The 26,847-nt window shown below is 39.1% G+C and overlaps 2 protein-coding genes across 2 annotated transcripts in view; both read left to right on the top strand.

Moving 5' to 3' along the window:
- The window catches only part of LOC306754099 (protein phosphatase 3 catalytic subunit alpha-like), a gene marked incomplete at both ends in the record, with an annotated part of 29,518 nt that extends 11,414 nt beyond the window's left edge, over positions 1-18,104 (top strand). Inside the window, 12 exon segments of the mRNA XM_079238009.1 lie at positions 5,178-5,302; positions 5,429-5,540; positions 6,079-6,224; positions 6,309-6,448; positions 11,903-11,980; positions 12,109-12,203; positions 14,330-14,455; positions 14,587-14,667; positions 15,292-15,376; positions 15,578-15,675; positions 16,564-16,614; positions 17,926-18,104. Coding sequence (XP_079094135.1) covers positions 5,178-5,302; positions 5,429-5,540; positions 6,079-6,224; positions 6,309-6,448; positions 11,903-11,980; positions 12,109-12,203; positions 14,330-14,455; positions 14,587-14,667; positions 15,292-15,376; positions 15,578-15,675; positions 16,564-16,614; positions 17,926-18,104 — 1,316 coding nt within the window.
- A 3,389-nt stretch (positions 18,105-21,493) lies between these two features.
- dnajc18 (DnaJ (Hsp40) homolog, subfamily C, member 18) lies at positions 21,494-26,640 on the top strand. The gene is made up of 8 exons (XM_079233798.1): positions 21,494-21,846; positions 22,787-22,955; positions 23,382-23,527; positions 24,579-24,785; positions 24,882-24,994; positions 25,338-25,447; positions 25,565-25,737; positions 26,317-26,640. Exons 1-8 carry the CDS (start codon positions 21,720-21,722, stop codon positions 26,439-26,441), a joined length of 1,170 nt encoding a protein of 389 aa, XP_079089924.1. The 5' UTR covers positions 21,494-21,719; the 3' UTR covers positions 26,442-26,640.
- Positions 26,641-26,847: the final 207 nt, after the last annotated feature.

Raw genomic sequence — 26,847 nt, 5'->3', positions numbered from 1 at the left:
GGCCTTTTTGGACAGTTGATAGTTGAGAAACAAGTACAGAGAGAAGGGTAAGAACATGCAATAAAGGTCAACTGTCAGAATATATATATGATAATAAAATACGGAGCCTGTCCTAAAAGAGTAGGCATAACATCATTACTCAGCGTATTGAACAATTACCTCTTTATTAAACTCTTTTAAGCTTTCAATAGCTTCTTGGCCCAAATGGTTCAGTGTGAGCATTAGCAAAACCTAATGAGTTGCACATATACAAAGTTAGAAAGTATTAGTTGAGGAAAGTTGAACATTTAACAGCTGCCTTGACACTGAAAAAGCCACGGACAGCATAGTCCTCAAGGGGGGTATTTTAAAAGGTATTTTTTCAGAAGTGAATATTGTTCATCCCATTTTCAGAGACACGGCTCCAACTTAATGCTAATGTTGCTTTAAGTCTGCCGGATGCGTAAAAAGATAATTGTTTGCTAACATATTAGCCAGACTGGCTTTTTAGCTTGTCGAGGAGTTCTTTTGGCCCAAAGTGGCCAAATAACACCACTACCATAGATTTAAAATAATAGTTTAGTTATCTGCTTTTCAGCTGACCTTATGACTAATGTAACCTTTAAATATGTGGGTGTACCCTTATTATTACAAAATGTATTGCAAATTGTTGGAGTAAAACCTTGCTGTGAGGAAAAAACATGACCAAGTCCTATGAATAATTGCTATGTATCAGTTAACCTTCTTAAGATTGATAAAAAAAGTGAGCCACACAGCCATGTTCACGGTTGTAAATTTTGTGAAATGTGTGTGGATGGATGAAAGCAGATTGGGTTATATTTGCATAATTTATATTTTATTTTGCTAACATTAAATATTTACAGAGCTAACAGCCATATTTAGCATTACGGAAATTAATTAGCGAGGATGTAAATTAAAATGTGTTGCTAAATCTCGTGAGAGTGTTGCTGTGACAGAGACTCCAGAAAGTACATTTTCTCCTGAGTTGTATGTCTGTGCAGTTGATGACTAACTGTTGATGAGTAACTGTACTTAGCTAAGGCCCTTGCAAACATCTATACTGCATAGCTAGCTATGCAGTATAGATGATATCTGCGTTATCATGTATCCACATTCCACCATAGCACAAGTTGCATTCTGTCAAAATGCTTCAGCTGAGCTTACAGAAAAATAGTTATCCCTAAACTGACATTTGGGCAAAATGTTTGCTGCACACATCTTATTGAGCGTCAGGATCCCAGTTTTCTCATTCTTCCTGGCGATGCCTCAAGTTGTATTACCTGTGTACTCAGTTTTCCAGTTGGTCAGTCTATAAAAACGTAGTTCTTGGTTCTTTTCCTTGTTAGTCGTGCATCCCACCTCACAGCAGCTTTCATGCATTTTTCTGTTGTTTGCTAGCAGACGAAAGTAACAAAGACTCACTTTTACACTACCGGTATACAAAGTCAATGGAGAGCGATGAATTGTTTTCCCCTCCGGTGTGGGTGGGACATAAATCGCACTGCGTCTCAATGATAATGCTAACATGCTTACTTAAACAGGTATAATGTTTATAATGTGCACTATCTGAGTTTAGCAGTATTATGATGATTATGTATTTTGGTTATATGTCTGTAGAGAGATTTAAGAAGAGAGAAAAAGAGGTCATAAAAGGATGTGGACTGACAATTATACTGTTTGTAACAGTAGTACAAAAGTAAACAAGAGAAGAAGAAATGCAGATAAGAGACCTCTATACAAAATCCTTTCTACAAGAAATTCTCACTTTCAGATAGAATCATCATTATTTTAAGGGGAAAGGTCAACAATATTTCAGAAACACTGAATCTCTCATTATAAGTCCTCTTATCAAAGACTAAATTGCTGGTTCCTGGTGGACTACTGCAGTGCCATAACTCTTTGACACTTTATTCTTGTTAAGTGAAATAAATAAACTAAATTCTGGCACTTGTATACTTGGGGAAATTTGATGATATCAAAAAGTACTTGTGTAACTTATCTAGTTAAAAGTTGGTTTTGATAAACCAGCAATGTTAACAATCATTAAGGTAAAAGGTAATAGTATAGTAATATATATATATATATATATATATATATATATATATATATATATATATATATATATATATATATATATATCTTTTATTTCAGACTTGTAAGTCCATATAACAACAAACAGAACAACAACAATATATAAAATACAATACACTACAATACAAGGACACAGGTATAATGAAAAATATACTATTAGAAAAATATCAATTGCTCAATGCCCGAAGCATCTGCACAGATAATATTGTTTTTCAGTCTCAGTGTGTCCTAGTTATATTCTAAAACCAGACACATATTTATTTTCCTGTGTATTCAACTAGAGCCGCCAAATATAGTGTTTTTTCTATCGTCATCGCCAACTTGCTCGATAAATCACAAAAAACAGCGATATTGCATCGATTTTTTTTGTTACTTGAAAAAGAGTAAAACTTTACACTTTACAATGTAAATTTCATTTTTGTATTATTGGTGCCTGTGTGCAGTTAAAAAAAAGTTGGAAATATTATTGTAAATTATTTATTTTATTTTGTATGCAACAAGCAATTTGTAGTATTTTAGCAGTATATGTACAGCAGCAGAAAGTACACTTTACTAGCTGTTTATTTATTTTTGTACATCTTTAAAACCTTAATTTTTTGGGGATATTAAATGAAATCATATGAATATCGAAAAACTGTCACACACTTAAAGTTGGCATCAAATGTCTGCTCAGATTCATAGTTTACTTATTTGATCTAAATCAATACTTTACAAATGTTTGACTATTTTAAAGCATACCCAATCCTTGGTACAAGACATCATTTTGCTCAAATCTAAGGTACATCTGGGTATTCCTTGATCATTCTGAACTCCCCATAAACAATTTGCATTTCTTTGCAATTTTTGGTGCATTAAGTCCACAGTGTAATAGTCTCTTTATTTGAAACATGTCATTCAGCTTCACCCAAAATGGTGTGTATTAAATATACATTAATTGTTCATTAGTAGCCATTCAGCTTTATTACCTTACTTGAAAGCAAGTACAGTGTTTAGCTGAAACAAATTTGACAAATAGATGAAATGCACACTGACCTTTAGAGAAGTCTCAGGCTGGCGTTAGGAAAATGGAGGCTTTATGTATTAAGCATGAAGTATGAATGATTAGGAGTATTGTATCATCTGTGTGTCATATATTATTAGGTGTTTATGCACTTGTGAGACTTTACTTGCATGGATGTGTTCCACGGGTGTTTTTCGTGCGCGTACGTATGTGCGCATGTGTGTGTTTGATTGCTTTAGTCACACAAGCAGTCTCCCACTCACATCGCTCTAAGCTTTGAGTGGGCGAAGGCCACTGTGGAGCTGATAGGGGAGACAGAAAAGAGAGAGGAGATGGAGGATGAGTAGGAGAGAAGGAGACAGAGGAAGATGATAATGAAAATTTGAAGGCAGTGAGGAAATGAGATGTATGTTTGCACTGCAAAAAAATGTGTATCTCCCCTGGGAGCTTGAGCTTTTTCAACCTCTTTGAGGTAAGAGCTTCTCATGTCTCTGTGGAGGACAGAGGCCTTTCAGTCAAAGACCGTAACTATCTCAATAAGATGACGACCTAAGGACAGGAGACATTTATACTATTATATTCCTCTTTTGGTGTTTCAATACTGGCAGGGTGACTTTAATTGTAGATTCAATCAATATTCTTGCTGCAAGAATATGCATTTGCAGGAATATTATTTTCACAGCCTCCTTTGTCCTCAAAAAAAGTCCATCTTGTTTCTACTTGACACAACTTACAGATGTTCGAGACTCAGCAGTTATAACATTTCTAGTGACAATGTGAATAATTGTTATGCTTGTGAAGCGTGTTGGGACATGGTTAGCCTGTTGCATACAATAATCAGAATCAAAATCAGAATCAGCTTTATTGGCCATGTGTGTGTGTACACATATATGGAATTTTACTTTAGTTAAACATTGCTCTTGTTGTACATATGTATATATTATATACAAATAAACAATATAAATATAAAAAATACATTACAGACAACAGAGTAGAACACATAAACTAAGCATCAACATTAACATGTAACTAGTATATACAATATAAATATATATATCGAATAATATATATGAACATAAGAACAATGACAATGGACAATTCATTTTGGATATTAGTGCAGAAAGTTTGTCCAGAGTGATAATGAGGAAATGTTGACAAGCAAATAATCATGGAGGGTGGAGCAAGTGGACCACACAGTGAGCAACAGGAATTTGAAGAAATTATTATTGTTTGTGCAGATAAGGCAAAACTGAACATAACCGAACAAACCAAGGACCCAACTAAGACACGACAAAACCGTGATTTAAATACAAACTAATCTGACGGGAGGATAAAGTGCAGGTGGGGAGGTGCGCGGAGACGCTGAGGGTTATGAGGTGGTATAGACAGGGAGCTGATAGTTAAAACAGAGGGAACAAGAAAGCAGCTGATTGGCTGAGAAGAACTAACAAGGCTGATGTAGGAGGTGTGTAGATGGGCAAAGGAGGAAGAAGCATAAAACATGCAAACCATGCCCATAAAACAAGGAATCATTACAACAAACATGGATATCACCTTTATCCAATATTGAGTGTTGAGGTGCAGATATTAACACAAACTGTAGCATTGCGCTTGCCCGCCTGTGTATCTATTTATAAAGCTAACCTGTGTGCATGAAAAGAAAATACACACCGCTGCCCTGTACAGCTGTGAAGTTTCTGCCAGCATATTCTCTACTGTCTCTCTGGTGTTTTTTTGTCTTCTAATCCTCAGAACCACGAGATAAGAGAAGCGATCCTTACAAATAGACGTAAACACATCTCCAGAATCTTTAGTTCGAAGAAAAACATCCTTGATATTTAGCTTCATGACAACTGTGATCTGTAAGTGTGTTTCAGAAGCTACTAAAGGTTTGAGAGTTGTATCAACGCATAGTGAGGCGACTGTAATTCACGTGTGGAATACGCCATAATAACCAAATGATACGACAGACCTGTGCTGAGAATGTGTTTGTTGTCCTTCGCACATGCAAACATTTTTTGTTTTAAATATATTCAATCAGTTTCTTTGATTCTGTAACATTTTCTGTCCTTTGGTTATTTCCCAGTCTGTGGTGACATCCATGGGCAGTTCTTTGATCTTATGAAGCTGTTTGAAGTGGGAGGATCACCAGCCACAACACGGTACCTGTTCCTCGGGGACTACGTGGACCGTGGCTACTTCAGTATTGAGGTAAAACCTTCAGACGGTCATTAAGTATGTCATGGGGGAATTTACCTGCAGAAAGCTTCATATATTTAATAAAGTCAATTGATTTTCGCATGGAATAAGACTTTGTTATTGTGTTTGTTTTGACAGTGTGTTTTATACCTCTGGTCGCTGAAAATCCTCTATCCAAAGACTCTATTTTTACTTCGTGGAAATCATGAATGTAGACATTTGACAGAATATTTCACCTTCAAACAAGAATGTGAGTACTTATCAGTGTTAATTATATATATATATATATATATCTTTTTGTATTGTTTATATATTCGTCTCTCTGTGTCTTGCTAGTGTCATGTGTAGCCTGGAGCACTTTTTGTAGAGATTACAAGTAATGCACTTGGGACTGTCAAGTTAATTCTGTACGACGACACACAAAAAGGGAAAAGAGTTGTCTATGAACAATTGAAAATGTAGACCTATATATATATATATATATATATATATATATATATATATATATATATATATGTATATATATATATATATATATATATATATATATATGTATCTTCTTTATTTTGCATATTATTCAACATGTGTCCTCAAAAAAAGGAAGAATCATTGGCTACTTTATTCTTGCAATGATTTCAATGTACTAGTTTTGTAATTGTGTGTTATAGATATCTCACAATAACTAACTATTAATTGTATGTGCACAATGTACTTTTTCGGGTTCTTTTGACATAAATGTTACAACTGAGAACATTGATGCAGCTTATTGCTTGTCTTTCTTCCGCCAGGTAAAATCAAGTACTCAGAGCAGGTGTACGACTCATGTATGGATTCATTTGACTGCCTTCCCCTGGCTGCACTCATGAGTCAACAGTTTCTGTGTGTCCATGGTGGGCTCTCACCTGAAATACACACCTTAGATGACATTAAAAAGGTAATAACAGACTGATTCAGCACTACCCGGTTTAATTGACATGTTGTTTTTTATAAACCTGCCTTTCTGCTTCTTTATGTTAAGTTGGATCGGTTCAAGGAGCCGCCGGCTTTTGGGCCCATGTGTGACCTGCTGTGGGCTGATCCTCTGGAGGATTTTGGCAACGAGAAAACCCAGGAATATTTCAGCCACAACACAGTGCGAGGCTGCTCATACTTCTACAGGTGAGCTGCTTCTTCTTTTTCCCTGCAGCAACTCCAGTCCTTCAGGAGTATTATAACTTTAAAACTATTGTCCATAATTAGATACATACAAATATGACTGCACGGCATTCAATACACATTTACTAAATGATGCATTGCAGTGTTGCTTTCCTGCATCCAATAGTCTGAAACTTTGTGTTTATGCCATGTTGCACTGTGAGCAATCGCCTACATCAAGTGCCTATCATATACCGCACTGATTCCATTAGCTTGACCCATGTGGCTCGTTGAATGTCTCTAATTACACTTCAGTTTTAAAAGAATAAAAGCTTGCAACTCACACTGTGGATCCTTCAACAATAAATCCTGCCTCATACAGACTGGGTAAGCAAAAAAAAACAAATAAACGTTTGTTGGTTGATCACGAACCAAGTGTATTCCTCCTGTCACCTTCCTGCTTCTTTAGACTTTGTATTTTAGAGAAAAAAGGACTCGCATTAAAAGGTCAACACCCTAAATAATCAGTGATGATGACATTTTATTTAATCTTTCAAAAGATTAGCAGAAGTACAGGGTGAAATGTGTCTGTTGCACAGAGACTTTGCAACCAAAACTCTTAATATCAAAAATAGATGTTCAAAATAATGAATAGATATCAAACATTTATTGCTATCTGAGTGAAAAAAAGAAGAAAAAAAAACAACAATAGACACATAGTGGGGATAACATAGGAAGGACACTGGATGATTGGATGAATGCCGTGGTATCCTTAAAGCCTATAGATAGAGTCTATGTATATGTGTAAATGGGTCAGATTGCCTTGTGGTTAACAACTGTTGTTGAAAAGAGGTTTTGTCTTTTTGACTTACAGAACAGACTGTAACAGACAAAGGATTAGCTGGTTGAACCTGGAGTCAAATAAAAATAGAGGCTGCGAGAGAGGAGTAAAATATAATAGCGAGGCAAAATTGGGAACCGATTTGTTATGCAACTATTCAACCTCTGTGACAGAGCATGTAGAAGAAGGAGGAGTGAGCACTGTCCTGATATTGTTTTGAGAGGCTGTGGAAGAAGCTGGTGGTGGTAAGGAGGAGAGATTAGGTGGCAGTTGTGGTAAGAGTTTTCTTAATGAAGGCGTAGAACAGACCTCCCCCCTATGTGGGAGCTGCAGTTCTGCTCAAATCACATAAAGTAATTTAAATCTTATGAAAGTTATGAAATTACAGTTCAGATTGACATTATAATACATGCAATTCTCATTTCAGTGTATTTGCGGGTGCAAAGAGAAGCGTCACAGGGGACATTTGCCTCAGATGATGAAATAGTTCCACTGACGTTGTTAAGCGCAGACTTTTCTGTTTCATGATAAACTTCCACAGGGGCAAGACCGCCATGTTACTTTGAGTTTACAAAAGCAAAATAAGCAGTTTTTGAGTCTTAACTCCTCCTTTTACTGCCGTTAAATGGTCACCGGTGAGAAACCATCTATTCACAGTGAGAGAGGAGCTAAGTGAGGATTATTCTGTAGATGTGTGGAGGATGCTGCTATAATAGTCATCTATCTCCCCATGGCTTTGTTCTGCCTTCACTCTCAAACTTACCTCTCCATCATTATGACTCTCGCCAACTATACAGTATGTATGCAGCACAGAGAGACACATTCTCCTGGGGATTTGGGGGAAATGCTAGAAAATCTCCATCTGAAATAAACGTATGAGTTTGAGAAAATGATACATCAAAATGCAATCAAATATAGTTCGGTTATTTGACTTTCGGCTTCAAACTGACAATGACTGATTGTTCCAATACATGAACTGTACACGCAAACACACACTGATGCATTGGACAGCGCTTTTTGACTCCCTATCCGTGTGTTCTACTAAATCAATACTGAGCATTGTTCACAAGTAGCCGTGCAATTGCTTGTTCCTCAGAGGAATGTTTGAAAAAGATGTAACTTATTAGAGAAAATCCTTTTGTTGAGTAAATGCCAAGCCTGCCTGCTCTTGGTCTCCCTATGAAATTGTAGCCTTATGTTGTCAATGACTGAATGGATGCATTGTTGAAGATATTCTCAAACCTCTTCTTTTGATGAGATAAAAAACTAAAACAAATCCTCCAGTGTTTTAAAGAGGTTTTACATCTAGCTTTTATATCATATATCGTATTTATCTGGAGGCACAAGTGCAGACCTATATCACTTCTGGTGATGTTATATAGTAATGCTGTAATGCTTTAACACACAAGGCTTTGTAATCAGTATATTTCATATAATACTGGCTATACCACATTTAAGATACTTAACATTTAATACATCATTATTATAACAAATTAAGCAGCAACTAGCCAAGTCTGATTATTAGATCTGATTAGATTAGATATTCTTTTATTAGTCCCGCAGTGGAGAAATTTGCAGGATTACAGCAGCAAACACGGTAAAGTGCACAAATACTAATACTGCATTATATATATATATATATACATATGTATTATTGTGCAGTGATTACAATTACTATACAAAATGTGATTCTGCGCAGTAATTATAGTTTAAGATTTTTCATATCGGGGGAAATGAATGTTATGACCACCAGCCCGACAGATGGATTTTCTTAAGGGAAAGAAAAAGCTCTCAGTTTCACACTCACAACACTGCACTTCCATCTCTCTCTGTCTCCTTCGCTCGTACTCACTTGTCAGATTTCTCGCCCTCTCTCGCTCACAGGCTCACCAACACATAATTGTGTGTTTTCACAAAGGGGAGAGAAGGAATGTGAGCCGCAGGCAAGCAATGTGAGTGTGCTGTGTTCCCTCGCAGTAATCAATAAATACCGTTGGAGCGGATCAAAAACTAAATTAGTACATAGTGTACGGTGGGATCTGTATTTTAATGTTATTACATGACACTTGTGCCAGTACTGTGCACAAGGAACAGAAAACACTGCTTTGTAGCTTTGGCAAACGACAATTGTTGATTAATGTGTGATGCAAAAATTGCCCTTATTTCTAAGTTAGAAATGCACTGTAGGTTTTTAATAGACACACTTATGTAACATGTTACAGTTGTAGCCGGGTGTACTGTCAGCCATAGTGGAAAGAGTTACAGCATATCCATGTTAGTGTGTAACTCAGCTATTCTTGTAATTTATATACCGGCCACCAAGGGAATATTAGCCATGTAACCTAGATATATGAGGATGGCACAGTTTCGCCAGGTGCCATGGGCACAGCAGTCTCCTTGTTTTTTCTTCCAGTACAAACCTTTGAGCACTTAAATATTTTAAACACTTGTGAAAGTTTGATGGGTGCATGATGGCAGTGACTTTAAGAAAGTGGGTTGTAGCTGGGAGAGCATGTACTGTACGCTACTGTATGTCTGGACAAATTAAAGTGACTGGGGTTGAAGCAATTTTTTGATTATCAGCCAATGAGAAGTAATCAACAATTTTGTATTATTAATTTTTGGAGGAAAAATCTATTTTAGCTTCTCGTATTTGCTTTTCTTAAGTTTATTACTGTGAATTTAATATCTGACTGTCAAACGACACAAGCAATTTAAAACCATGGCCGTGGTAAACTGTGATGGACACTTTCGCTATTGTCTGACATTTTATCAGCGCAATAGATGAATGAAAAAACACAAATAAAAACAAATATTGTTAATTGCCGCACTGTACTAATAAGTGAATAAGGGAATATGGATCATTGCAAACAGTAATTAGCAGATTGAGACTAAAAGGTTTTTAATCTCTAAATGCCTGCGCAGAAACTTGTGAAAAAGAGCAATGATGTTTTTTAAATGTGTCCCATTGAAAGGCTCGCACCAACAGAATCTGGGGTGTTTGCAGTGCAGTCGAGGACGTGTATGATTTATATTTTACATTTGGTTCTTTCGGCTAATGCTTTCACCCGGAGCATCTGTGAGTGTCTTCTTCATTAGCGCATTATTCAGCACTATTTTTTGACAGGATGCACAGCTGTTAGTGAACATATATCATCCGTTGTTCATTCAACCTCATTAACGATTATCAAAGTCGTTAAAGAATACATTTCTTAGAAAGATAGCTTAGATAGTTAGATAAAATATTCAAGCAAATGTTTGATAGCAACATCATTTGTAAGTGGGTTGGCACTAACGACTGATGGATCTGAGGATATGTTATCTTGTCTGGTGTTTATCTGGAATACAGCAGCTGGCAGAAATAAAGGAATCACAAAGGACGTTTCAAAACTAAGATAGATTGAGGTGTTGCTAAATTGAGGGCATTAAGATTTTAAAAGAGCTAATCAAATTGTAATTCATGATCTTTTTTTCTCTAACCCAGGAGACAAAGTTTGAAGGGAAGATACAGTGAATGACATAACACAACCTTCTAGTTATTATATAACAACTGTGGCGAGAGCTGCTAAATGTAAGGCTGCATTCACACTGCAGCTGGAAGTGTCCCAATTCTGATTACATGTCCCTCCTCTGTGGCAGATCGGATGTTTTCTGTGGGATCTTATGTTTTCATTTTTTCCTCCGAGACAAGTTCTGGCCCTACAGCTGCTCCATATCTGATCCACCATTATGCAACTCTAGTCTGAACTGTCAGATAGGAAGTCATGTGGTTTGTATCATCTCTCTCCTTGGGACAGCTCATTGTCCATCTGGCCAGACAAACCTCGAGGATAACTTTGGCATGCATCTAGTGGAGAGATAACAATCCCGATCCAAAAACAAATCTCAATGAAAAAATATCACAATAAAATACTTAATGACACTAAAAAGATGGCATCAAAATCATCAGAATAATTTAAACAATTGCAATAACAAAGGGTGAAATATACATATATATATTAAACTAAATAGTCACATATACACAATACACAGTCTACATATTTCACCACTACACATATAAACAGTGTGACAAGATAAATAAAGCTGTGAAATTTTGGCAGCGAGAAATATTATTCCTTTCAAAAGGTTGTCCTGAGACAACATTATGTCTTGACAGTTTGAAATGATATGATATATGCATTGGATATATATGGGTTGTGCATATGTAATGCAATGTGTGAGTGTAGCATCGCACTCAGTTTGGCTGAGCTTCCTCACAGGCTTCCCTTCCTTTTAGGTACATTTCCTGTCAGCTTAGAGCTGGTGGGCAGGAAGCTCCAACTGAAGCTTATACTACTGGGTTAGTTTGTTTTTAACTGCAACAGGTAGCTGTTGGATTGGTTTTCACACCCTTGCATCATCCTCAGCAAGGCTTTCATAAATGCATTCATGAGTGATACATCTTTGTTCATTTTCTGGTGAGTTAGACTGGATGTGAAATTAGTAACCTGCAGTATAAACGAAGTTCAGTTGCGTGATGGAAAAGAAAATATTGTAAAATTGCTGTAAAATTCTGTGTGCTTAATTCAATTGATTTGTACTCTGTCATACTCTTTCAGGAACGTCTCTCAACCCCATTTTTATTACATCTTTTCCAGTTATCCAGCTGTATGCGAGTTCCTGCAGAGCAATAACCTATTATCTATTATTCGAGCTCATGAAGCACAAGATGCAGGGTATGTTATCCCTACAACACACATTGCAAAACACACATATCCACACAAACAAACATAGACATACATTTACATATATAAAAACAAACTCTGCCTTTTTTTCTGTCTCCACCTCCACTTGACCGCCAAAGCTACCGGATGTATCGCAAAAGTCAGACCACTGGATTCCCATCTCTCATTACCATCTTCTCAGCACCAAACTACCTGGATGTTTACAACAACAAAGGTCAGAAAATCTCTTTTTCATTGTATACTCATCTTTGATTCGGTTTGTTGTTTCATTTGCAGGTCTGTGTCTACCTACATCTGTATCATATTTTTGTTTGTGTTTTTTTTTTGGAGCCACAGAAACAGGTCAAAGTGATTGCAAAAGGTGCTATATTCTACATTCAGAGCATTGACATAGCAGCAACAAAACTATTTGCAATGTAAATATATCGATGGAGTAATGTCTACCTGAGCAGAGTACGAAGTCACTCTCCTTTTGTGTGTGTTCTTGTTCAAGCTTCACCTAGATTTGTTGACATGGCTGCGCGTGCTTTTAGTGCATGTTAGTGCACGTGAGCGTGCCCCACTGGTTAGGCTGCTCTGCACTGCTCTCCTACGGTGGTTACAGCTGATAATGCTGTCTGGACCGACGATGTCATAACGTTTCCTCTCAGGTGAACACCGTTAATTCTGTCAGCACCGTTAGCCGCGAGCCGCCGGCTCAGACGCCCCCGTGTTGAGCGCCGTTGAGGGGAATTAGAAATGCTGCTTATCTAGTGTTTTGCACCTTTAAGCTATAAAACAAGCCGAGGTCGAGACCTATTTGGCTGGAACGTGTACGGTCAATGCGGGAGAGTCAGTGGTACTAAACTGAAAGTTTCCTCTCTGATCCGATCGCCTGTCAAAAAATGACAATATATGTTAAAGAAATTATAATTTAACAGAGAAGGTAGATAGTAAATCTCATTTAATTGAGGAAGTGGATCAGATGATTGATCGCTGAGGCAAAGACATCACCAATAGAAAAACTGTTGTGCCTACTGGCCAATGGGGAAACTCCAACTTGACCTACCAATGGCGTAACTCACTCACTCAGTGACAGAAATAACATGTTTATAGAGCTGCGGTCCACCCAATATAAATGTTCCATAGATGCATCAAACCATGTCTGTGGCTATGTAGACAGGCAGGCCTTGAGACATACATTTACTATGAAATGAAATGTTCTGATTTCAGTATCTCTGCAACACCTGCATCTCTGGCCTTTCAACTGCTTCTGGGTTAGATTTGATGAAAAACACTTTACATTGATACAAATGACTACCATGGGCTTCTCTGCCTTACCTATTAAAATGGTTTTAATAGCACAAACTGGAGTGTACGGGTTAATGTAACTGCATCGAGCTTGTGAGCAGGCATAAGAATGCATCAGGGAGCCCCCGTTTGTTTGTGTTCTCAGATCTGTGTCTTGGTTGCTATGGGCTATGGGAGATGGGGAGCGTGGGAGGGACTGTCGGCATCGCTGACTATCTCCATGTGGCTTTATCCCTCTTGATGTAACAGTGTCAGCCATCCCTGGCCTCAGCGAGGCCATCTAGTGGTCAATGTCTCCTGTTCTGCTCTGACGTATACTGTATGTACGGAAACTATGAAACTCCGGGTAACGTCACTGAACATGAATACATTTGAAGAGAGCATTTATGAAACATTAGGCCTCATGCAGCAACATTACATTTATTGTCTCTTCATTTTCTGTGGAGAGAAAAAATAAGAAAAGTCACATCAAGATGCACCAAACGTACTTTACCATCCAAAGGGGAGAATTCAATAAGCATCAAAGAGCCAATCAGAAGAAGAACACACGCAATATCAATCAAGTCTTATGGTCTTTATTGGGATGAATAGACCAATAGTATTTTTTCAGCTCAGACATTTAATTATCTTATCATTATAATCACTCTCAAACGTATAATATTCTAAATGAATTAACCTGACTGTACAATATTTTTAAAACTTTTGTTTCATTCATTTCATTAGACAAACAATTATTGAACTGGGAAAAAAAAGATGTTTTTTAATTATCTTGGTACGAGTGCTCTCAACCTCTTTTATAAAATGTAAGAAACATTGGTGAATCCCAAAAATCAAGGGTTACTTACAAAATAAGAACAAGATCCTGCACAGTGCACACTATTAAACAAAATGTATTCTATTCTGATTCTATTACATATTTGTAATCATTTTGTAGCAGGCTATTACCGGCTTCTTCTTCTTCTTCTTCTTCTTCTTCTTCTTCTTCTTCTTCTTCTTCTTCTTCTTCTTCTTCTTCTACTTTTTCTTCTTCTTCTTCTTCTTCCCCAACAGCTGCTGTACTGAAATATGAAAATAATGTCATGAACATCCGACAGTTCAACTGCTCACCACATCCCTACTGGCTGCCCAACTTCATGGACGTCTTCACCTGGTCTCTGCCATTTGTTGGAGAGAAAGGTATGAAGTGTTTCTCGAGCTAACGTCTTCTGATATGTGCCGGGTGTTTTTAATACAACGTCGCCTCCTAATCTGTCGTCTTTGTGGCTGACTGCTCAATGACTTCACCTCTTATTCCATTTCTGCCACAGTCACAGAAATGCTGGTGAACGTGCTGAGCATCTGCTCGGATGATGAACTCATGATGAATGATGAAGATGAGATATTTGATGGTAAGACGTTTTGTAAATAATTACTTGATAATGTCTCATTTAAACTTTGCATTGGGTTAAATTCAGACTCCATACAGTAGGAGGTCTTCCATGGAAGGAGATCGGCATACTTGGGCTGGATTTTGAGAGAAAACCAGACGTGAAATGATTCTCTTTTCATGTGCTTTTAATGATGGCATCACCTTTTTTAAATACTGCCTTAAATCCATTGTTGTTACAAGACATGCAGTAAATTGTCCTGTGATCTTGCTGTTAAAATACAAATAAAACAGTAGCGTGTACTTCATCAGAAAAAAAGATAAAGATTTGGTCTGTATTCCACACAGCACAAATAGGCCAATAAACAAGATTTCTAATTCCCTACATGCAGTCTATGGTGAGTCTCTACTATAGAGTCATGTGGGCACATAATGACAGTATCTAATGCATTACAATGGCCTCTGATAATAGTATGTTTTGCAACAAATGCAACTATTAGCAACTATTAGCTTATGCATCAAGAAACATATATTGTGTATCAAAGAACCCTACGACAAGTGTTTCATGCATTATATAGGCATATGCATCGGTTGCATCATAGTGAATGTAGATGTATTATATGTCTGTATATGTATTTCTTTGCAGCGAATGCAGCTGCAGCACGCAAGGAGGTGATCAGAAACAAGATCCGTGCTATTGGGAAAATGGCCAAAATGTTTTCAGTTCTCAGGTAGACTTTATGTTTGTGTGTGTGGATGTAAGTGCGATTGCATATTTTCACATTTTGAAACGGCATCAGGTGTTTCTGTCTGAACATGTTTGCGAGTGTGTTTATATACTGTTGTCAAAATGGGGGCTCAATGTTTCTCCAGTTTGATCAGGGTTCAGTGAACTTTCGTGACCTGTTTGCCTGCCTCTGTGTTTCCTGCAGGGAGGAGAGTGAAAATGTGTTGACGCTTAAAGGCCTGACGCCCACTGGCATGCTGCCGAGTGGGGTTCTCTCTGGAGGCAAGCAGACACTGCAGAGTGGTGAGTACAAGGATCAGCATAAGCATTTCCTCTACCCTTTAATCCATCTTATTTTTGTAACATTTCTTCATCACCATTCTCAGTCCTCCCATTGGTCTTACCTCTCTCTTTCTCTCTTTTCGTCTTAAAGTCGAGATTAAATGAAAAATGCCCTTTTAGTCATATTCTGCACCTATAACAATATATACAAAACAAAATATTTGTATTTTCCAATTGGTCTACCACCAATTTCCCCCATTAATATCATGACGTACCTGAAACTCTAAATGTAGAGCCCAAGATCCACCCTGCAGAGACGATTGGTTAAGATTTGACATTGACCTTGAGTAGTTAAGGTCAGGATAGCTCATTGGTCAGGGCATGGAACCTGAACCAATCGGGTTACTGTGACGTTGCCGAGCACAGACGCCCGGCCAATCCTAGCACTTGAATGCTACGCAGGGTGGGTCTCGCCAAGAAAAGCGGTGGGATTCATAATAATGTGTCACTACTGGTGGGCTGACGGCAGGCAATTATTTTACACTGACTTCAAACTGTATTCATTTGGGAAATCTTCTTAGAATATCTAGTGCAAAGCCAGAACCAGGCATTTCTGTCCTCTTACCTAAAGTCTATTACAGCCTCGACTCATTATAGTACTCTTCTTGTCTTAATATATCTGCCCTGCCCTATCTCTCTCTGTCTCTATGGATCAAATTATTATTTATTTATTTTTTCTGACACTAATTCTCTCAGTATTGAAGCATGGCATTTTTCTGAGTTTGGCTGCATTGCCAGGGAACATGTATTTCTCATCTGGCCTCACATGGGCCGCCTTTTCGCTGGGGCTGCATTTTACATTTGCATGGCTTTATCAGGAGTAACCTGCTCCCCTCCTCCCCCCCTCAGCCACCATTGAAGCCATTGAAGCCATCGAGCCGACTGATGAGGATGGAGAAGGTAAACCTTTGCCCCATCTTCCTGCTGCAGAGGCCACCTGCCACTAACACTTCATGCACACACCAGCTCACACAACAACAACTCCATCAAGCATTTCAAACATTTCACAGGACAGTTTGATGCTGGTATGGCTCCAGTAATCATGAGATGGCTATCGTTTTCTAATGGGTGCCTGAATGGTAACGAGGATTTAGCAGTGCCTGCAGGGTGGGGAGCTGGTGAGGGGCTGTGTTCTTGTCACTGTTTGGTCGAGGTACCGAGGAGAGAGGGGGAACTGAGGATATAACATTAACTGTTGCACACTTTATACACTCTTGTCCCAGGCCCCGCATCCACTGCCTGAACCAACACAGAGAGGCTTAGAAAGTGAGGCAAAGGTTAAATAAAAAAGGAATCACTTTTTAAGGCAAGTTCATGATAAATAAAAACACTGCAAAGTCAAGTGTTGCTAAGAGATGCATGACTACAATAATTCATTGTTTTTTGTTTGGCCTGTAAATGGCCTCCATCTGGTCCTCAAAAAGTGTTGCATGCACAAGAACAAGCAACAGACCAGAGCATCTAAATGAAATATGCATCACGAAGCCTCAGGTCCTCATGATATGTCGAAGGTTGCTCACTAACAAAGAAGCTTCGGTATGAGACAGTAATTTACAGTACTGACACAAATATATATTTTCATTTACTTTACATGTATATATATCCTACGCATAATATGTCTTTTGTTTTTCACAATGAGGGTAAGTTTGTTGCCATATATGTTTTGGGTATTTAGAAAGATAATTATACAAATGCTTCAAGTCACAGGACTTTGTGGACACCTTTCCTCTTATTCAATGTATTTTATGTTGAACTGAATACTGGGGTGGGGTATGTAAACTGAGGGAGTTATATATGTGTAAAACAACAGATATCAGTTGATGGACAGGCAGTTGTTCCTTGATGGAAGACTACTAGGTTAATCTGCACTTCCTGGAGGACAGTAGGCAGTAAGCAGCAGCTTATACATGCAGATAACATGTCAATGACGCCTCCCAAAAAACAAAAAGCAGCTCCTTTCATTTTAATACTTGTGCAACGTGCAGGCAAGGACTTTCACAACTCCGTGTGTTTGGCCTTTTATATTGTTTGTGTGGCACAAGGAGTCTTTTAGGTCTCAAATTGCAGCGATAACTGAAATGGCATGTACGGGTAATGTGCAACCCTGTTTGATATTTTAGGGGGGTGAAACTTGATATGACATGATATCAGGAATATTCTGAGACATCACAAGGTGAGACTGATAGCTTTATATGTGTTTTCTCTTTTCAGCCATCCGTGGGTTCTCCCCCCAGCACAAGATCGCCAGCTTTGCGGAGGCCAAGGGCCTAGACCGCATCAACGAGCGCATGCCACCTCGCAAGGACGGGGTGAACCACGTGGGTCACTCCATGGGAAAGATGAATATGTCCGAGGCAAATGGCACGGATGACAACAGCAACATCCAGTGATGTGCTGTCTGAGCCTCAGAACCGTGCAGCTGTTGCGCTGTGCAGCAAGACATTGCCAAATCGTGAATTCAGGCCTCAGAACATAGAAATAAACCAGGCCCAAAGACAGAACGTGACAAATCTGCAGCAAAACTAAAACGGGCGAAAAAGGTCTTTTTTTTTCATGACAGTATGTCATTGCACAGTTGGGGGAGCCGGGGTTCACAGCAGAGGGCAGGGATAAGGAGAGGCCAGAGGGCTGCAACCTGACTGAAAGTGTGGTTGAAAGTTGTTTCTGCCTGTTGTTCCCTTTCTCAGTTCAATTACAGGCTGAATTGTTGGGAGTTGTGTTGTTCTGAGTGCTGACACGTGTCTGCTCCTTCATCACAGGGCCTGGCAGAAGACATAATTGCAGTATCCATGCCACAAAAATCATGTTACTGTTTTATAAAGTGTTTATTATATATCACTCACAATTTCACTTCATGGGGAAAAGAATCTTGTTTGCCTCCAAGTTTTGTATTAAAAAGTCACACCACTTCGTGAGAAAGAAAGAAAGCTAAATGTTGACCTCTTAAAACTTTCAGTGCAATTTTACCAGTAAAATGTATTTATTATTAATTTATTTACCTTGAGGTAAGATGCCATCACCCTGTAGGGGAAGGAGGACAGGGTGCTCACTAAAGCCGCGGCAATCCTTGGGTATGTTTCAATAGTCTCTTTTCCTCTCCTCCCCACACTTTCAGTCATCTCCTAGCAAGAAGTAACTTGGAGGGGATGAGGAAAAAAAGGGAGGGGATGAAAAGAGCATTTGAAAATGGTTGTTTCACTGTAGGTACTATTTTTATCACATATTAAACACCAAGATTCATTCAGAACATCTGAAAATGCCTGCAAAAGGAGCACACTATCCCGTATGAAGATCCAGCTTGATCAACGTCTGTATGGAATCTTGGAAAGTATACACTTGAGCATCTTTTCTCATCTCCTCTGCATTGCCAAAAGTCAATTTGAACTTTGGGACATGTCCTGCTGTCACACACTACCTGATTATTTATCACCTGCTTGTTGCTAAAGAGCAAGTAAAAGAATACATTAGCACCCTTTGAGTTATTGCATTATTTGCAGCTGCAAATTCAATGAGATGTCATGTCTAAGAGCTAAACAAAGTACTACGTCAGAGGGAGAGGGAAATTCTACAAATTTGTGAATGCATATATTTGATATATTTATTATTTAGCAACACAACCAATTGTGTTATTTTGAATAAGCTTAGATCCATCCAGAAAATGTTTTCAGAGATTTTAAGATTGTTCCCTAACCAGAATTTCATTAATTAATGCTTATTTTGAGAAGAAATGTGATTTATTTTGCACTAAAATTGATCTTGGATTAGTTTAAAGTTGTCAGAAGTACTTCCTTCATTAAATCTAAGCACAGTGGCATTTAGTTTATTAATCCACCCATATTGCTTCACATTATGTACATCGCATATAATTTCTTGGTTTTCAATCATTTTTTGAATCTAATCTAATTACACAGTGCAGTACAGTGGAGAAAGAGGCCTGAGAAAAACTTGAGTGACAAAGCACACCCACACTGTGATCCACATAAAATATAAAGTCAAAATGACTGATAGAAGATAAGAAAATAAACTAAATTAAAAGAGGAAACACTCTAGTTCTTTCAAAATAAATTATTAGGGAAATTTGATACCAGTGAAGGCCCAACCTCAAGCGACACTTACTATCACATAAATTTCTAGAATTTCCTTTCATACATTAATATTTTTTCTACTTTATATTTCATCTTTCTATTTAATGATAATGGTATGTGAATTAAGGACGGACAGAAAGTGATTTTTAACACACGCATCTATGGTATGGAACGCATCAATGCATGCAATTAAGTTCCTAATTGTTATGTGAGATTATAATTGTGATAGTTGTGTTTCAAATAGTAAACTTGAATTATTTTATTTTTGAATTACATTTGTAGTTTTATTTGTCTTGTTTTATACATTTTATAAATAGGCTTCCTTTGATTGTTTTTGTCCATTTTTTTAATTCTGTTATTTATTACCACTGCTTTTAATTTTATATTAATTTATTGTATGCAGAGATGCCCTTCTAAGGTGTGAAGCCTCGTGTTGATTTTTTTCTGTTGCACTGATGTACAGAAAATGTTCAATAGTGTGAATGAATATAATCTCAGTGAAAAGCAACGTTCAGGCTGCCAAAGCATGATAGCATGGTTTTCAGATGTAAATGATTCGGACACTAAGAAAATCCTGTGTCACACTTACGTTTAACAGGAAACATTGTACTCTGGTTATATTTACTGCTGATATTATTATTGTTACAAATTAGCTTATGGTTATTTTCCTTCCTCTGTTTCTGGTTCTTGTATGGTTTACATGCATATTTCAACAAACAAATATAATGGATTTTATCTTGCAACATTTTTTATTATCTATGGAAATATGTTTTGGCATTTGACTTCCTAAATGATAGACACATTGTAAGCATGCCCTATGGGACAAATCACATTTTTTTACTCTTGAATAAAATATGCATGAATAAAAATGTGTTGCACAGTTTCTAACTCACATATTTTAATGTGAACTTTTGCCATGACTTACTTTCAGATGCAACCCCTCAGAAATAATGACACATCTTACTTGTGTCCAATGTAGCCAACCAATAATATTTACTATTGTTCAGGTTGATTATCAAAAGCATCACACAACAGTATCTTACACCAGAAAAAAAAAATCAGATTTATCTTACAGAGACATTTACAATTTGTCATTTTATGTAATGTTACCATAATCCATATTAACTAAATCTACAGTTGTATTGGATGATTAATTAAAATTAACTGCTCATTCTTCCACTGCAGTCAAAGGCAGCACTGTACCACTTGATGGATAAAAATAACAACAACCAAAAAAAAACACCCGTAGGACCATTTTGTATTCAGCCCTCTATCATCGGCACTTGAATGCACCACACGTATCGGGGTATGCCTTTAAATGAAAGACCTTGAAAGCTGCAGCATCATTACACCTGCTGATGTTGCTCAACCTACCGGGTCTTCTCAGTACCATTAGGTAATTGACAGAATAAGCAATGGGATAAACAAAACGAATTGCCCAATTTACAAACAAACATACAACCAACAAGTAAATGCCGTTTTGACTCAAAAAGGGCCTTTTGTTCTTCTTCCTTCTACTGATTTCACAGCTACCTCTACCGGATGTGACGTTTTGCCTCCACCTCTTGTCATTCACAGCTCAGGAGGTCCAGTGTAATTTAACAGGGTGGCCCCTTTAAACACCGCTAAAAAAGACAGACTGCAAAAACACTGCATCTTTCAGACCTTCAGCTTTAAAAAAAATAAATAAAAAATGGCCCTGCTGCAGGCCCGTTCGCAGCCTGACAACAACCGCCATCGTCTGCAAATCGGATAGTCCGAAGGGCTTTTGGGTGACTGCAGGTTTGCACAACGTTACGCAGCTGTCTGAAACCAAAGCTAACCCGGCTAGCTTTGCCATATGATATTGACGCACACTGCACAGGGACAGACCTCCAGAGAAAGCGACCGGACCAGCAGTGTGACTCCCGCGGCGTTGAAATGGACAAAGACGAGGCGGACCGGCTGATAGAGAAGGCGAAGCTGTGTTTACGGTCGGGGCGGACGAATCGGGCGCTGCAGCTGCTGTACGAAGCCCAGAATATTTACCCCAGCACCCGGGCCAGAGGTAAAATTAGCTGACGCACATTCTGCAATGGCAGTCTGACAGCCTAACGTCGGTCGACGAGCCAACTTGCCCCCTTTTGTATGAACTGTCAGAGATATATTTTGCAGATTTCAGGCCGCGTGCGATGCGTTGCTATTTTTAGAAGCGTAGTCAAACGTGAGCTGTCTGGCTTTAATACTTAATGTCTATATGTAGGCTTCATGCTGACTTTAAGGGCTCCCTTCCCCCTTATAGTTCACTCTGACTTTGCTTTCTCTCGCCTAATAGGGTTTGCGGTAACAGCATCATAACCAGGGATTTCTAAACGGTCGTAGATTACCTGGAGCTCCCTGAACACAACGTGCATGAGGCAGTGAAATGTCACAGGGTCCATTTTACAGCAGTATGTGCAAGTAGTGCAAGGAGGGACACACTTTTGATGTACAGTTCATATCACTCTACTCATGTACTATATCGATAAAAAAAACTGAATAATAATACAATATAATAATAAATGTCTCCACAAACAGTGTAAGTAGTCATTGAATGCTGATTACGAAATGTATGTGAATCAAATACTTCACTGGATCTTGACACCAATGAGACATTTTAGGAGCAGTGTGTCTTTGGCAGCGCCCTCCACCTTCAAAACACCAAATAAGTTTTCGGAAAATGATGTCCATCAGAGTTTCAGACGCATCTCTTCTATGTCAAGCAGCATTGGAGCTGTTCTGAGGGCTTGCGGTGGCCAAACGCCCCACTATAATTCATACCTTTTTGATTTGTCATTCATCTGTATGTTAACAGACGTCCATACGCATTTTTGTTGTTCGGTAACAATAATCCCCTTGATTGACTTTCATGGATACCAACACCTATTGTGTTTCAGCTTTCTCCATCCTCTCTCCTCATTTACACCCGGGTTGTGAGTTGACCCCAGACACTGTGTTCTTGTCTGCAGTGCTGATAGATGCCATCGTGAGGAATGGAGGCACCGCTGCTCCGCAAGCAAACCACGTGCCCCCGCCAGCCGGCTGGGGAGACGAGGACATCAGGAACAATGAAACGAGTAACATGGGTGTTGATGAAAAGAAGAGCTACACTGAGGAGCAACGGCAGGGTGTTCTCAGGTGAACGGAGACTCTCACCTTGTTACACAGCAACAGACTGAGCACAGACATTGCTCCTCTCGATAACTTTGGATGGGTTTCATGCGTCTACTGGTCATACACTGGTTAAAAAGCTGTTTGATGTCCCACTGAGTATAGTTATAGGGATTTAATTTGGCTTCCCAGTACCGCCAAGACGAGTAGCGAGATGTTTACATGCCACCATAACATCTTTAAAGGCAGACTGAACCAGTATTGCTAATTTCTCTTAACCAGATTATCTTTAGTCATGACGTTTACTTGTAACTTTGCAGGCCGATACAACGATGCACATCTACCAAACTAACTGTCGTGTGAAGAGTGTTCATCCTCCGTGGCCTCATATGAGTTTGAGGTGTGAGTTCTGGTGTGTGTTTTGACGTCCATTTCACTTTTTTTGTATTGCAGGATAAAGAATTGCAAGGACTTTTATGAAATCCTCAGTCTTTCCAAAAATGCCAGCGATGAAGATTTGAAGAAGGCGTACAGGAAGTTGGCCCTCAAGTTTCACCCCGACAAGAACTTTGCTCCTGGAGCCACGGATGCTTTCAAAGGTGCGAGTTTTGACGTAGGAGGAAGAACAAACTGCGTTGTTTCTGTGAGACTGGTGACGGTATCTTTTCATGGTCCATTGTTATGGTATTTTTTTTAAAGTCCTTTTTTTGTGGGACTGATTTGAACCATGTTGTGAAGCCCTACTTAATGACGAGCCTCTCATGATCCCACAAAGGAAATTCTTCTTCTCACTAACCACTTCTCAGCAGAGTCAGAGGTCACGGTCAGTTCAAGAGCAGCACCCTCATGCTCGTAGTGTCATGTTTAAACAAGCTGCAGCAGGGCAGAGGCTTTAAGGCGCGTCATGCTATTTTACCACTTTTAATTAGGTTCAGAAATGCTTTCTCAAGCTGTTTGTATTCATTCATGGCTGGGCTTTTCAAACTGTGAGCGGGGCTCGGCAGAGTTGCAGGGGAGGTGTGGAGGGAGAGACAAGGGACAAAGATCCTGCAGAGGAGAACGGGCCTGCTGCATGCAGATATTCTGAAAACAACGGAAAGATAGCGACTGTAGTTTTGCCTGCTGATTTGGCCAATTCACCAAAACAATCAGAAGTTACAGGAACCCATCGTGCCCAACTATCGCAATTTGCGTCAAAAGAAATACTCCTTCTGAGTCATAGTCAAGTAAAATCTGACCACACCGACATAAAACGCATATTTTAAAATGTAGTGGGACGTACACTTTCCAAGGCCAAAAAATGTCCGCTTGTAAATCATGGAATTAAGAAGGTCCTTATATCTTTTTAAGTTTTCCTCAGTTTCAAAGTAATCCAGTGGCAGTTGTGAGTACATACACATAAAGAGGAACTGATAATAGCTAATTTAGTGTAAGGGTGCCAATTTACCAAACTATTAACCAATATAGGCAAAAAGGAAACCGGGCTGAATCCATAGCAGCATTATGCTTTCCCTAAAACTTCAGCCGTGACTATCTACCAAACAGAATACTTGTACTTTATTTTCAGGTGTGCCTCGCAGCGTCATTGGTGCGTTTATTCTGCTGCCTTAATGAATGCCACAACCAAATGTTTCCCTCCTCTCCCAACAGCTATAGGCAATGCATATGCAGTGCTGAGCAATCCAGAGAAGAGGCAGCAGTATGATCAATACGGAGATCAATCCGCAGCTTCAAATGCACCCCAGCCCTCCAGCCACAGTCGCCATGGATACTACCGAAGCTTCCACAGAGACTTTGAGGCCGACATTTCTCCTGAGGAACTCTTCAATATTTTCTTTGGAGGAAGATTTCCAACAGGTGGGTGTTTGGTCGGAAGCATTACAGTTTAGTAGCGATATCTGCGGTCTTTATTTCGAAAGTGTAGACGCTGATGAAGCACGTATCTCTCGACAGGAAACATCCATGTGTACACCAACCAGGGAGCCTCCTACTCTCAGTTCTATCAGCCTCGTCGTCGACGCGCTTTTGAGAGGCGCGAGGAAGTGGTGGAGGAAAACCAGAGTCAGGTCAGTGACTCACAAAACATGAAGGCAAATCCCCATTTAACAACGACAGTATTATGTTGCTATCTTCTTGCAGAGACATGGCAATATGTTCTAATCATTAACATGAACTGGAAAAATGACACTTTCTAGGGGATGCATTTTTAACATGGTTGCAACTTTCTAGTGACCGTTTCCCATACTGATTCCTCTTCATGTCATTCATTTACTTTCCTCATAACTGCAGTGCCTCTCTTGCTCTGTGGTTTGCCTCAAAGACACAGTGTACTGTTCTGGCATGAATCCGTGCAGCCTACATGCAGTATTATATGCGTTTATAATCTGTGCTGATTTTATTTTCCCACAGAACACCTTCACAGCGCTACTGCAGCTTCTCCCTGTGCTGGTGCTTATCCTCATATCAGTGTTTACTCAGATGATGGCCACTAACCCGTCCTACAGTCTCTTCTATAAGCCGTGAGTCTGCGGCACCATTAACCTTATAACAGTGACATTTGAGCAAATCCCCCGGTTCCGCCACGGTGGACGGCTTCGTTTCACTGAGTACATTTTAATCATGTTTTGGGGTTTCAGGGCCATAGGGCTGGTGGTGTCCAGGGAAACGCAGCACATGGGCGTACCGTACTATGTGGATAAAAGTTTTGAGAAGGAATACCGGGGAGCTGCGCTGGATGAACTGGAGAAAACTATTGAGAGCGACTATATCGAACACCTGCAGAACAGCTGTTGGAAAGAAAAACAGCAAAGTAAGCGAGCAGCTCATTTGGATTAAACGGGTAGTCTGTTATTGTTGTTACGGTGCAAGCATCACTGACTTGAATAATGCTAAAATCTTCATTTATTATTATATATTTTATATAATAATATTGTCTGTCCAGACCCTCAAATAGCATTGCATCCAGTTGGTAAATGTTCACAGAATGTTGCAACAACTTAATTGTAATTGAAATATCCTTAATTGCTTTCTGGTGGGAAATTGAGTGATACCATTGATACTACTCTCATCTATGTACTTAAGCCTTGTAAGGCTAAGTGAGCAGCTGGGAGCAGTAACTTTGAGTCTCCGCTGGTTGCCTGGCAACTAGTCCTACCTCAGAAATACTCCGACACACATCCCCCACCGTAGAATCGCAAAGTGATGTTTTTGTACTGACTTAGAAAACACAAGATGTATTGTGTCGTGCTCTTTAGAGGTTTTCATCCATTTCCAGTCTTTATGCTAAGATAACTCTGCCAAAATGTCACACTATTCTTTCAGCGTAGAAAAAGCTATTAGCAACCATTCTGATGCATCTTTCTTTTGACGTTCTGTTCTCCTTTTGCAGAATCAGACTTGGCCAACCTCGGACAACTGTACCGAGACGAGCGGTTAAAGCAGAAGGCGGAGTCGATGAGGCTGGACAACTGTGACAAACTGCATCGATTGGTCGGCCGCCAGAGAGGCAAATGAGGACCGTTTGAGAGGAGAACACGTTTCTTTACAGACTTTACAATAATGCATTTTATTGAAGTGTGTAATTTATCCAATCTGGCCACTTTGTAAAGAAATCTCTTTTAGGTACAGCGGAGTCAGTGGGAGATTATGCCACTGGAAACAATGTGCCTTCTCTCCTCTTTGATGGTAGAAAATAGAGTTGCATGTCAGCTGCCAACCCTGGCTGTGGTGGCAGCAGCAGCATTAAGTGCAAACTCACTGTGGCAGTGTGTACGATGTCTCGGAGCCTTTAAACTTTCTTATAGAAATGGCATGACGTAAGGGGTCTCCCTTTGGGGTTATGAAGGCAGTAACATGTTCACTCATACACGTTTTATTCGTTTAGGTTTTGTAGCTTACCTGTATTTATCTTTCTTTTATG

The sequence above is a fragment of the Taurulus bubalis genome (assembly GCF_910589615.1).
Source record: "Taurulus bubalis genome assembly, chromosome: 2".
In the NCBI taxonomy this organism is placed as follows: domain Eukaryota; kingdom Metazoa; phylum Chordata; class Actinopteri; order Perciformes; family Cottidae; genus Taurulus; species Taurulus bubalis.
The sequence above is the reverse complement of the archived record's forward strand: the minus strand, read 5'-3'. Positions and strand labels throughout refer to the sequence as shown.

What these genes read in the sequence shown, in the direction of transcription:
- dnajc18 (XM_079233798.1), top strand. Translation starts at nt 21,720, where the DNA reads ATGGACAAAGACGAGGCGGACCGGCTGATAGAGAAGGCGAAGCTGTGT. An exon ending in CAACGGCAGGGTGTTCTCAG is followed by an intron (nt 22,956 to 23,381) that starts GTGAACGGAGAC and finishes TTTGTATTGCAG; the next exon opens with GATAAAGAATTGCAAGGACT. An exon ending in TGGAGGAAAACCAGAGTCAG is followed by an intron (nt 24,995 to 25,337) that starts GTCAGTGACTCA and finishes ATTTTCCCACAG; the next exon opens with AACACCTTCACAGCGCTACT.